The sequence below is a fragment of the Filicampus tigris genome, chromosome 21 (assembly GCF_054856515.1).
Source record: "Filicampus tigris isolate MCC_2025a chromosome 21, RoL_Ftig_1.0, whole genome shotgun sequence".
In the NCBI taxonomy this organism is placed as follows: Eukaryota; Metazoa; Chordata; class Actinopteri; order Syngnathiformes; family Syngnathidae; genus Filicampus; species Filicampus tigris.
The window spans coordinates 14,025,425-14,038,678 of NC_141237.1; the positions used below are offsets into that span (position 1 = coordinate 14,025,425).

At 44.9% G+C, this 13,254-nt stretch overlaps 1 protein-coding gene and 1 pseudogene across 1 annotated transcript; both read left to right on the forward strand.

The window, feature by feature from the left end:
* LOC147127721 (uncharacterized) lies at nt 1-4,578 on the forward strand. Its single transcript, XM_086021586.1, has 3 exons — nt 1-542; nt 641-888; nt 4,538-4,578. Exons 1-3 carry the CDS (start codon nt 214-216, stop codon nt 4,576-4,578), a joined length of 618 nt encoding a protein of 205 aa, XP_085877712.1. The 5' UTR covers nt 1-213.
* Nucleotides 4,564-6,010, forward strand: LOC147127722 (E3 ubiquitin-protein ligase TRIM35-like; annotated as a pseudogene).
* Nucleotides 6,011-13,254: the final 7,244 nt, after the last annotated feature.

A 13,254-nucleotide genomic window follows, 5' to 3' on the forward strand; every position in this document is an offset into this window, starting at 1 on the left:
GCTGATCACAACCTGGTGGCTCTCCAGTCTGTGTACAAACCTCTGGTCCGCAGGCAGCCAGCTGTGACCCGCACGGTTCAGAGATGGTCTGGAGAGGCCGAGGAGGCCTTAAAGGACTGCTTCAGCACAACTGTGTGGGAAGTATTCAGCGATGCTCACGGGGAAGACATTAGTAGTCTAACGGACACTGTTACAGACTATATAAATTTCTGCATGGAGAACACCATACCCACCAGGACAGTAAGGTGTTTCTCCAACAACAAACCCTGGATCACACCAGACATAAAAGCTCTCCTGAAGGAGAAGAGGAGGGCTTTTGCGTCAGGCAACATAGAGGAGCGGAGGACTGTGCAGCGCCAGCTGAGGAGGAGGATCAGAGAGGGGAAAAGGTCCTACAGGAAGAGGATGGAGGAGCAGCTGCTGCAGAATAACGCCAGGGGAGTCTGGAGGGGCCTGAAGACCATCTCAGGCCACGGACAACCCAAGACCCGGACTGAGGGGGACCTGCAGTGGGCAAATGAGCTGAATCTCTTTTTCAATAGGTTCGATCAGATGCCTGCCTCCACTCAGTCTCTCCTGCTGCAGTCTCCACCTACTCCTCCTGCTGGGCGTGTCACCCCCTCCCCTCTTTTCTCCACAGACTCCAGCTCCCAGCTACACCAGATAGCCACCACTCCTTCCTGTCCAGCCTTGGCCTTCACAACATCTCAGGTGAGGAACCAGCTGAAGAAGATGAAGGCGAGGAAGGCAGCGGGTCCAGATGGCATCAGCCCCCAGCTCCTCAAATCCTGCGCAGACCAGCTGTGTGGAATTGTCCAGCACATGTTCAACCTGAGCCTGAAGCTGGGCAGGGTCCCCCAGCTATGGAAAACATCCTGCCTGGTCCCGGTGCCAAAGACCCCCCACCCGAAGGAGCTCAACAGCTTCAGACCAGTGGCGCTGACGTCTCACCTGATGAAGACCCTGGAGAGACTGGTCCTTGTCCACCTGCGCCCCCTGGTGAGCTCCTCAATGGACCCACTCCAGTTCGCATACCAGCCTGGCATCAGTGTGGATGATGCCATCATCTACCTCCTCCACACTTCACTCTCCCACCTGGAGAAGGCGGGGAGCACTGTGAGGATCATGTTCTTTGATTTCTCCAGTGCTTTCAACACCATCCAGCCCACCCTACTGGGAGACAAGCTGGAGCGGGCGGGGGTGGCGCACCACCTCACCACATGGATCCAGGACTACCTCACAAACCGGCCACAGTATGTGAGAACACAGGACTGTGTGTCTGACGTGCTCCTCTGCAGCACGGGGGCCCCACAGGGAACTGTCTTGGCTCCCTTCCTGTTCACCCTCTACACCTCGGACTTCAACTACAACACCCCTACCTGTCACCTGCAGAAGTTCTCTGACGACTCTGCGATTGTCGGCCTCATCACAGGCGGAGATGATCGGGAGTACAGAGAACTTACTCAGGGTTTTGTGGACTGGTGCCAGCAGAACCGCCTCCTGATCAATGCGGGGAAATCCAAAGAAATGGTGGTGGATTTCGGTAGGCGCCAGCACTCTGCACCTGCACCAGTGAATATCCGGGGAACAGATGTTGAGAGAGTCTCAACGTACAAGTACCTGGGTGTTCATCTGAACAATAAACTGGACTGGTGCGACAACACAGACGCCCGAAATGAGTGTTCCTCATATTTTTTATGTAGAGGTAGGTTGGTGTGTATACACATGTGTATATACACATGTTACTGCGTATATCTACATAGGTTTGATTCTAAATGTTTGCCGTCAATGTTATACATTAATGGCCACATTATGCCGCCGCCCCTGTGTGACCTATATCTTTGCTACTGTAACAACGAAAATTTCCCCACTGTGGGATCAATAAAGGCATTCTTATCTTATCTTATCTTATCTTCTGCAGGTGACAGGTAGGGGTGTTGTAGTTGAAGTCCGAGGTGTAGAGGGTGAACAGGAAGGGAGCCAAGACAGTTCCCTGTGGGGCCCCCGTGCTGCAGAGGAGCACGTTAGACACACAGTCCTGTGTCCTCACATACTGTGGCCGGTTTGTGAGGTAGTCCTGGATCCATGTGGTAAGGTGGTGCGCCACCCCCGCCCGCTCCAGCTTGTCTCCCAGTAGGGTGGGCTGGATGGTGTTGAAAGCACTGGAGAAATCAAAGAACATGATCCTCACAGTGCTCCCCGCCTTCTCCAGGTGGGAGAGTGAAGTGTGGAGGAGGTAGATGATTACATCATCCACACTGATGCCAGGCTGATATGCGAACTGGAGTGGGTCCATTGAGGAGCTCACCAGGGGGCGCAGGTGGACAAGGACCAGTCTCTCCAGGGTCTTCATCAGGTGAGACGTCAGCGCCACTGGTCTGAAGCTGTTGAGCTCCTTCGGGTGGGGGGGTCTTTGGCACCGGGACCAGGCAGGATGTTTTCCATAGCTGGGGGACCCTGCCCAGCTTCAGGCTCAGGTTGAACATGTGCTGGACAATTCCACACAGCTGGTCTGCGCAGGATTTGAGGAGCTGGGGGCTGATGCCATCTGGACCCGCTGCCTTCCTCGCCTCCAACTTCTTCAGCTGGTTCCTCACCTGAGATGTTGTGAAGGCCAAGGCTGGACAGGAGGGAGTGGTGGCTATCTGGTGTAGCTGGGAGCTGGAGACTGTGGAGAAAAGAGGGGAGGGGATGACACGCCCAGCAGGAGGAGTAGGTGGAGGCTGCAGCGGGAGAGACTGAGTGGAGGCAGGCATCTGATCGAACCTGTTGAAAAAGAGATTCAGCTCATTTGCCCACTGCAGGTCACCCCCAGTCCGGGTCTTGGGTTGTCCGTGGCCTGAGATGGTCTTCAGGCCCCTCCAGACTCCCCTGGCGTTATTCTGCAGCAGCTGCTCCTCCATCCTCTTCCTGTAGGACCTTTTCCCCTCTCTGATCCTCCTCCTCAGCTGGCGCTGCACAGTCCTCCGCTCCTCTATGTTGCCTGACGCAAAAGCCCTCCTCTTCTCCTTCAGGAGAGCTTTTATGTCTGGTGTGATCCAGGGTTTGTTGTTGGAGAAACACCTTACTGTCCTGGTGGGTATGGTGTTCTCCATGCGGAAATTTGTATAGTCTGTAACAGTGTCCGTTAGACTACTAATGTCTTCCCCGTGAGCATCGCTGAATACTTCCCACACAGTTGTGCTGAAGCAGTCCTTTAAGGCCTCCTCGGCCTCTCCAGACCATCTCTGAAATAGAAACCATGCTAAACATTATTACTGTGACTTAAGTTAAATTTCTTCTATAATATGAAGTAAATTTTTTTGTGTTCATTTTTGTTTCAAATTGCTTCAAATGCAATTTGCAAACATATTATTCGTTGTCATTGTATTGTAATACAGTTTATATATGGCCTACTGTAATTTATAAGTATTGTATAGATTACGTACTAGTATGTAACAGTCAACATTTAAATCAGTTTAAACCCAGTCAGCATATTAAATTTATTTATCAGAATCAAATTACTTTAACTTTGTTTACTATATGTAAATATTACTTTAAAAACAAAACAAAAAAGTCACCGGACAAAGGTCTAAATGTATAGATGAATAGCATGTCTGTTATTTTGTCAAAATTGGCATTTTACTCAAAGCAGTTCACTACTTTGGCAATTTATAAGTGCATAGCAAGTCGACTCGTTTGTTTATACAAGGAAACCATACTTTAATTTATACATTTGCACTTTAAATTTAAAAAAATAATCATTTAATAAATGTTGTTGGATACAAAACGAACTTAAATTATTATCGCGTTTCAAAGAATTTTGTCTTCATATTTTTTACATGTTTAAACCTGTTCTTGTTTTGTAGCAAAAAATAAATAATCGTTTGAATAATCGTGATTTGAATTATTACCAAAATAATCGTGATTAAAACAAATTTCATAATCGAGCAGCCCTACGAGTTGCTAAATTCCACTATATGAGGAGAATAACTGAGGAGGATGAGACTGCAACTCAATAAAAGTGGTACAAAATTTGTATTCACTTGGGCTGGGCGATATGACTGCAAAGTATATCAGTGTTTCATATTGGTCGATGTTGATATATTTAATTTTTTTCTTTTTTTAACTATTGAAAATAATGACCAGGAGAAAAATGAATTTGGGTTATTTTAGAAATAAGATGGATGCACAGCTCCCCCACTCCTTGACCCCGCCCACACAGCCCTCTACGCCACCTGGTCTTTGTATCACCCCGGAACTTCTGATTGTAGAATAGCTGCTGCAGCCATCGCGTCTTCTGCTTATTTACATGTGGAAAATTCCTCACCAATGCAAAGCAAATCCGACTCCATCACTGCAGCCTACAGTCAAATGTGGCAAATAAAGCATCGATTACCGCACTCTCGACCAAATTCTCGCGTGATTCACAGCAAAATAATGCTAGGTGACGAAAATATTTTTGTTTATTCACTTGGTTTTACCTGTGTGAGATGTTGAATTGAAATGTTCTTTTGTGTGTCCAAGTGATAATAAAGTGCCTTTGTGTGATTCCCAGGTAACGACATGCATTTTGCTGGGATCGAGTCTGAAAACTAAAGCGGGAAGTGCACTTGGGGACTTCGCTCGTGACTGAGGCAGACACGCTGCAGCTCTCTTGAGCGTGACCGTCGGAAGCACCGAGTCGGTGTCTTAGCAAGGACCATGGCTAGAAGCGTTGTTGACAATCTCAAATGTGCGTCCTGTTTGGACATTTTCAAAGATCCTGTCATACTGCTATGCAGTCACAGCTTCTGTCGTGCGTTCGTGGAGCAGTGGTGGGAACTGAAAGGAGATCAATCGTGTCCAGTCTGTAGAAAAAAGTGTAGCTTGATGGATCCACCTTCAAACTTGGCACTGAGGAATGTGTGTGAAGCCTTTTCACAAAGTGAAGTGGAGTTGGAGGTGAGTTGCAGCTTGCATAAGGAGAAACTTAAATTCTTCTGTCTAGACCACGAGGAGTATGTGTGCCTCGTCTGCACATACTCAAAACTCCACACTAGGCACAAGTTCTGCTCCATCAATGAAGCTGTCAGACGTCACAAAGGCGAACTGGAGGGTGCCCTGTTTGAGTTCGGCTTCAGACTGACAGATTATAGTAAAATGAGAGACCGCTGCAATGAACAAGTGCCGTACATCAAGGTCCAGAGAGAGCAGGTGGAAAGGAAGATTAAGAAGAATTTTGAGGGGCTTCATCGCTTCCTGCGGGTTGAGGAAGAGGCCAGGTTGTCTGCTGTGAGGAAGGAAGAGCGGAGGAAGACTCGGATGATGAAGAAGAAGGTCGAGGCTCTCGGCAGAGACGTGGCCGCTCTCTCAGACGTCATCAGAAGCACCGAAGAGCTGCTGACGTCTGACCCCGTTTCCTTGATGAAGAACTACAAGACCGTGATGGTCAGAATCCAAGAGCCCAAGCTGCCCACTCCAGGAGCTCTGCTGGACGAAGCCAAACACGTGGGCAAACCCCAAGTTCGACGTGTGGGAACGAATGAAGGAGATGGTCTCCTACAGTCCCGTCATCCTGGACCCAAACTCGGCCGGTCCGGGAGTCAGCCTGTCTGAAGATCTGACCAGCGTGAGTTTTGGAAAAAGACAGCAGTGTCCAAAGAATACATGGTAACATGGAGGACTGGGGCATTGGTTTTCAGATTGGTTACATCGGGTTTGGTCCCTTCGGAAATGAGCCAGAGGAGCCACAGAAGATCCGAGTTGAAGTGGACATGAATGAACAATCAGTTTCATTTTTTGAATCTCTAACAAACACTCAATTGTGCAAAAAAACGGTCTTGTTTTGGCCGAGTGCATCTGACGGCAAATATTTGTTTCCTTACTTATGCACACGGGATGAAATTCCTCTGCGAATAATTCCACTTCCACCTCGTGTTACGACTCAAAGCCAGTGATCCTGTTGGAGGTGTTTTGCTCCCACGTTTGTAATCTGATCTGCTGTTTTGCATGAGATATTTTTTTTTCCCAAAGAAATATTTAACATGGATTGATCTGTTCAATGAACGCAAAATGAAAATCAATTTTGAATCAATATTTTTTTAGATGTCAATCTGAGCGAAATGTTGTAGTTTTCCAAAATGTTACAAATAAACAATGACATGTTTCACAAAGGATTTTTGCTGTATTTTATTTCAATATTTATTTACCTCTTTCAATATTTACAGTATTTATTTTATCCATCCATCTATTATCCAAACCGCTTATCACCACGACGATCAGTACTACCTGGTTTTGCAACTGCCCGGACCCCTCACCCCAAATTAAAAAAAACCCTGCACCTTTCAGAGTGGCTTTTTATTGTGGGCAGTCTATGGCCCACCTGTGCACAACTGATAGTGTCTAATCAGCATCTTGATATGGCACCCAGTTGAGGTGGAATGGATTATCTTGGCAAAGGAGAAGTGCTCACTGTCACAGATTTAGACTGGTTTGTGAACAATATTTGAGAAAAAGGGTGGTATGGGCAGTCCTCGAATTACGATGTACGCGACCTCCGACATTTCGACTTCACGACGCCCATGCCTCTTCCCTTTTGTCCCCACCACCATAGTGACTACAGTACGTTTCCATGCAGTCAATATTTGGGTTAAGGTAAAAATTCAGTTTCTCCCCACCCTCTTAATTACGATTGGTCAGTGAACAGCCAATCAGAAATAGCCCTACTGTCCGACTCCTGATTGGTTAAAAATTGTGGCACTATTATAACACTTGAATCCCAAGCATGAATCAGCGTATTGTATGCTAGTAGAGAGAAGAAGCAAGTGTAAAAAAATTGTGCGTGCGCGTGGACGGTTTTGTACACGCGAAACACATTTTGGAACGTACAAAACATGCGTTTTGTACGTGACATTTCACATTACATACACGCGAAACCCTTTTTGTACATGATATTTCACATTACATACACACAAAACACATTTTTGTACGCGGTATTTGACATTACGCTTATGTAATTGTGGCATCGATCTAACACCATAGAGATTGACTTTATATTCACTAGTGGTTCAACGGATCACATAAGTCACGGTTCAGATCAGTCGCAGATTTTGAGTCACGGATCGGATTGTGTTTCGAATCAGCAAAAAAAAAAGATAATTAGAACTTTGACTTCATTTATTTTCTAAAACACTTTTGCCCATTAAAAAAAAAATAATCCTAATGTCTAATATGGCCATTTAGGATTTAGTAACGCAATATAAGGCAGGATACCTTGATATTTTATACACTGTATAAGAATAAAATAACATCCTTATTTTATACGTGGTACAGTACGTAAAATAAAGTATTCTGCCAGACATTTTGAGCTGAATGTTTTCTTAAAATTATATTTAATGAGCAAAAGTGTTTTTATAAAATAAATGAAGACAAGGTTTTATTCTTTTCATTATGAAATAGACCTTGAAGTGCAATTTAATCCTCATGCCAGATTGAACATATTTTGGACAAATTTGATGTTTTCTTCTTTTACATCAAAGAGAAAGCATAGAAAAAAAAACGCAAGGGATCTGAAATTTCCCTCGGATTGCTAAAACAGGCAGACGTTCAAAATGGCACTGTGCCGGCATTTCTAAACCATTGCACCTACGAGCTGATCAAGTTGAGTGCGCATGACTTCAAATGTCCAAAATATGTCCCATTGACTCCCATTATAAAGCATGATTTTTGACGCACTCTAACCTGATGCGTTTTCGTGCATTTTCAATGATTAAAACATTGTGTGACGGGTCTACTAAGCCGTGAAAATCTAAAATTGGAGTTTAGAGTGTTAACAGCCCTAATCCACACCAGGTGGCACTAGGGGACAACTAATGATTTTGCTTCGAGGTACGTATGTGCTCGAGGCATGAGTTTGCATGACCCGATTTTTTCCGGGTCAACTCTATTTGAGAAAAAACAGTTGTGTGCGTGCGTGCACGTACAGGAATATACACTCACGTACACGCGCCTCAGCCATGCGCGCGTGTGCAAATGAATACGTGCGCTCATATTGGAAAATGAAAATGCTGTATGCAAATGAGATCTCATTGCTTTCGCTAGTGTATTCGCTGTGAAAGTGGCGCTCCATGCATAAAAAGCTGCATTGTGATTGACAAGAAACGTTCGTGTGTGTGCGTGTGTGTGTATACGCGAGCGCGTGAGTGAGTGTGTGAGATGAATTACATTATGAATTATGAAAAAATTGCGTTTTAGTAAAGTAAGAGTACTTATCAAATGTTCATGTGTCGATATGAATGTGAGCGTGTGCGTGCGTGCACGTGCACATGCACGGACGTTCACACACACACGCGCACCCAAGACTTTCAGGCTGTGTACGTGTGTCTGCTTACATCAACCCACAGACTTATACTGTGCAGTGAGAGTTTGTGAGTCCCATTATAAATCATGATTTTTGATGCACTGTAAACCTGATGTGTTTTTGTGCATTTTTCAATGATTACCGAATGAAACTATTGTGTGACGAGTGTACTACGCGGTCAAAGTATAAAATTAATGTTGAGAGTGTGAACAGCCCTAATCCTCCAGGTGGCGCCAAGACCTTCTGATTATGCTGGGGTCATCCCAGTAGTGTTTCTACTTCCAGGGTGACATTGGCTGCCATTTGCAAAATTTTGCTTTGCCTTTTCAGACGTGTGTAACTACACGCACATACGCTCACACGCGTCAGCCGTGCGCGTGTGTGCAAGGGAATATGTGCGGTCGTATTGCGAAATGCTTTCTGCAAAACTGCACGTTTGTTGCATGCGTTCTAACAGATATGAATGTGTGCGTGCGTGAACGCATGCACGTTCACACGCACGCCCACGCAAGACGTTCAGGCTTTGTGACCGTGTGTGCGTGCGCGCGCGTGTGAGTGCGCGTTCATGACCAATTGGACAATTGTGACAAACAATGTTTTACTGAAGTAAGAGTACTTATCAAATGTTCATGTGTGGATATGAATGTGTGCGTGCGTGAACGCATGTGCACGCGCACGTTCACGCGCACGCACGCGCACGCAACGTTCAGGCTTTTGTGACAATGTGTGTGTGTGCGCGTGCGCTTGCGTTAGAAGACGTGCAGTCTGCAGTGAGAACGTAAACAAAACGCACTTGTTGACTGAATGGTTCAGGGAATTTTGAAGAAAAAGAAAGCCAAGAATAATTTTTAAATTATATCAACTACAACCACGGCAAAGAGACTGTTGACCACCTGGACTAGTTGTCAGAGTTTGTTGTTTTTGTTATAGTGCTTGGTTCTGTAGTTGTTCGTTTGATTTACATGAATTCTGTTCTAAATTCTTCAGTTATGATTTTATTTTTTTAACCTTTCATGATTCAATTACCTTATATAACATTTCACTTTGATTTTTAATACATATTTGTAAAAAATATTTAAATATTCATAAATGACTTAGTTCTCATAGCACAATACCGCTTTTATTGTCCATAGAGGGCATCGACAATAAATAAATAAATAACAACTATATATGTATATGCATAGGTGTGATCCCACTGAACATTTTGAGTGGTTGAAAGTAAAAAAGATATTCAGAAATGACCTAGTTATCACATGTCCAAGTGTCAATGTAGACCAAACATTTCAAGACATCCATTTCACGTCTCCCCACCTCAATCCGACACTCGAAAATTCAGAACTAAGAAAAAGCGCTTCGTCAACACGCTACTTGATACTAATAGTATTCTCTTATCACACAATATACAGAAAAGTCAGCAAAAATCAAATACTCATACGAGGCAAACATAAACAAACAACGATCAAATAAAACACCATCAAATAACATTCAGAAGGCATGCACACAAACAGCAACTCAAAATAGACAATTTAACATGCAAGATCACAATTATTGACAAAGGCAGATAATGTTAAATCCACTTGATTAATCATTGATTTTAACTGGTGACTCGGAAAATCCACGATTGCCCTATCTTCTGAACTCTGTATGTACGTCACAAGCCATAGTTATCGGAGTCGCACCCACAACACGCTGCTAATGAGCTGTGCGTCTCTCCGAGGCCCTTCAGTGGCACTCGGGTGCCCTCTTGGCACAAGGCTCCCAGGCCTTTCTGGTGGCTACCACTGGCCAAGCGGTCACACCTTCACTTCCACTAAACTACCTTAAACAAACTGTACAGCAATCACACCAAAAAGCGCAAACAGGACAGCTGCACGCTTAAAGCATTTTATACAACGCTGCTTAAGTAAATGGCGTCAATAACAACAAGCAAGCAACAAAAATATCAACCACTATAAAGCAATAAATTCCTGAATTTCAGAGCATTTATCTAACATTATTTCAGGCCACGCTCCTCAACTCCACAATATCACAAAGCAGAATTAGGAGATTTTTGTATAAACAGGTTCTCCCTTACCTTATTTAATTTACTTTTACCGGCTGGCTGTAATATTGTAGGAGCTCAGAGCAGCCAATGGACCCACCTTGAGAGATCATGTCAGGGTCACCAATTTGTTGGAGTTGTTGGTTGCTATAGGGTCACCAGGGCGCAAGCCCAATTATCAATTCACAAAAACAACTCACTGCGTGTTTGTTTTATCTTCTAATCTTATCTAAGAGGGCATCCAATATGTGAATAATAATTATAATAAAGACTCACACAAATCGATTGAATTTTCTCGTCAGCTTTCTTTACCATCTCTGAAGTTCAGGAATCATACAATAAGCAGATCTGGTCATCTTTTCCATCCTCGCGAATGCTCTCACCCAAGACGGGCGAGGGAAGAAAAGGGGCGCGGTCTAACATGCAGCCCTCACATTTATACTGTCTTCAAAATCTAAACATAATGTGGGTTGGTCTCCTCCCTGGCTGGCCCTGCCTATGGGGCTGATCTTCACAGATGGTCCCGTGCTCAGATCAGGCCTTCGCCTTCACACAATAATAAAGGTGAATGGTGTACAATAACATATGTGAAGGCCTTCGCCTTCACCTTCACACGCCCTCTAGTTGAAACATTGCAGTCCGATAAATAACGTTTGTGGAATAAGAGTTAATCCACTCGTTTTTAGCCATCTCTGGGGGTGGCCATTTTATCACTTCTGTCGACTGAAAATTACATCACAGTTCTCATAGCTCAGGTAATGACCAATCATGGCTAACCTGTTTTCTGAAGCTGAATCGTGATTGGTCATTAACGTGAGCTACTGTGATGTCATGTTCAGGTGACAGAAATTACAAAATGGCCGCCCCTGATTGCTAAAAACGGGTGGATTTTGCTGCTTAACTCTTAGTCCACAAATGCAATATTAATTAGAATATTATTTCAACTAGTGGGCCTGCTGGGAACATATTCTTGAAAAAAATATTCTTGGGTCGATTTCCACTTTAAGATTTATGTTAGGAACCATTCTCACGAGATATGTATACAGGAAGTGAGCACGTGTTAGCGCCACATCCGGTTAAATGTGCGCGTCTGAAGGTGCAGACCATTTCCAGTAAATCTATGTCGTTAGATTCATGCCACAATTACGTCAGCGTAATGACAAATACCACGTACAAAAATGCATTTCGTGTGATGGTAATGTGAAATACTCTCTACAAAAGCATGTTTTGTGATTTCAAAAATGTGTTTCGCATGTACGAAACTGACCACACACATACAATACGCTGATTCACACTTGCAACACAGGCGTTAATATTGTGTCACAATTCTTAACCAATCAGGGTTAGACGGTAGGGCTAATTCTGATTGGCTGTTTCCTACACAATTTTACATTTTACAGCAATGAGCTGCAGCCTCAAACAGAAAGTCTATGGAAGGTTAGATATTGTTCACGTCTGTTCATATTGTTGTAGTAATTCGAAAATATGTATTTTCCAATATCTTTGTTTGCTTTGACATTTTTGTCCCTTGAGACGCCAGTAGTTGATTTTTTTTTCTATTTTCTCCCTACCTCTTAGTTACAATTGGATAGTCAGCCCAGCCCTGGCACTGCGGTCAAGCTATCGTGCTTTTTTTTTCTGTGGTCAAGCTATCCGCTCCAAAGTTTTTGAATGCGCGTGCATTCTAAAACTTACGGTAAATGCTTTCCTGCATGTCACAACTGTCTGTACAAAATACAGTACACTCTAAAAACAACTTTACATTAACAAACATAACACAATTTTGCGTCAAAAATGGACCAATCAAATACTTGGGTCAATTTGACGCAACTTTCTGGGCTGTTTTTGCAGAAAACGGCAAAAATTGGTAGTTTTGTAGAAAAAAACGCTAGAAGGTGGGTCAAATTGACCCAAGTTCGGTCCATTTTTGACCCAAATTGTGTTATTTTTAACCCAACTGTTTTTAGAGTGTACACAATTTATCACTGGCGGCACAGTGGTCGACTGGTTAGCACGTCTGCCTCACAGTTCAGAGGTCGTGGATTCGATTCCGCCTCCGGCCTCCCTGTGTGGAGTTTGCATGTTCTCCCCGTGCCTGCGTGGGTTTTCTCCGGGTATTCCGGTTTCCTCCCACATTCCAAAAACATGCATGGTAAGTAGATTGGACTCTCTAAATTGCCCCTAGGTGTGACTGTGAGTGCGGATGTTTGTCTCTGTGTGCCTTGCGATTGGCTGGCAACCAATTAAGGGTGCCCCCCGCCTACTGCCCGAAGACAGCTGGGATAGGCTCCAGCGCGCCTAGCGACCCTTGTGAGGATAAGCGGTATCGATAATGGATGGATGGATGTACTGGAATGATTTTCTATTTATTGAGGGAAATGTTTTCATGGCAGTTCAAACGTGAGGAAAATTATGGTTTCTGTACTGTGTATGTCCTGCTCGCAGCGGGGCAGCTCGGGTGAACCCGACTATGGCCGTGCATTCACAGCGGGGGGTGGGCGCCGTTCGTAGCCGATAGGGCTGCCTGCGGCAAAGATAGGGTATCGTAGGTCCAGTGGTTCCAGCGTTAGGAGCCTACGCAGCGGGCGAGCGATAGCTAGGGCGGGGTAGTGAGGAGTGCCGGCTGATGGACATGCCTGCAGCAGACCGCCTGCCTATCCGGCCGACTGCCGTGAAGTGACGCCCCGGACCAACTTTTCGAGCGCCTGCCAAATTAGCAGCCGCTCGATGATTTCAGCGCTGGCCCGGCGTTTCCCCCGAGGACTCGTGACATCGAGCCGAGCCGGACCAGCGTCATAAGCCATGACCCTGGGGGAGGGTCTCGGCCATCGGGCCAGTTAAGTGGGCGATACTTTTACGTATTCGTTTCTTGTCGCGTGCGCGATTGTATGTG

Excerpts from the sequence above, each read along its gene's own strand:
- LOC147127721 (XM_086021586.1), top strand. The coding sequence starts at position 214 with ATGGAGAACACCATACCCACCAGGACAGTAAGGTGTTTCTCCAACAAC. Across the intron at positions 543-640 it reads CTGAATCTCTTTTTCAATAG|ACTCCAGCTCCCAGCTACAC; the intron begins GTTCGATCAGAT and ends TTTTCTCCACAG. Across the intron at positions 889-4,537 it reads AAACATCCTGCCTGGTCCCG|GTAACGACATGCATTTTGCT; the intron begins GTGCCAAAGACC and ends TGTGATTCCCAG.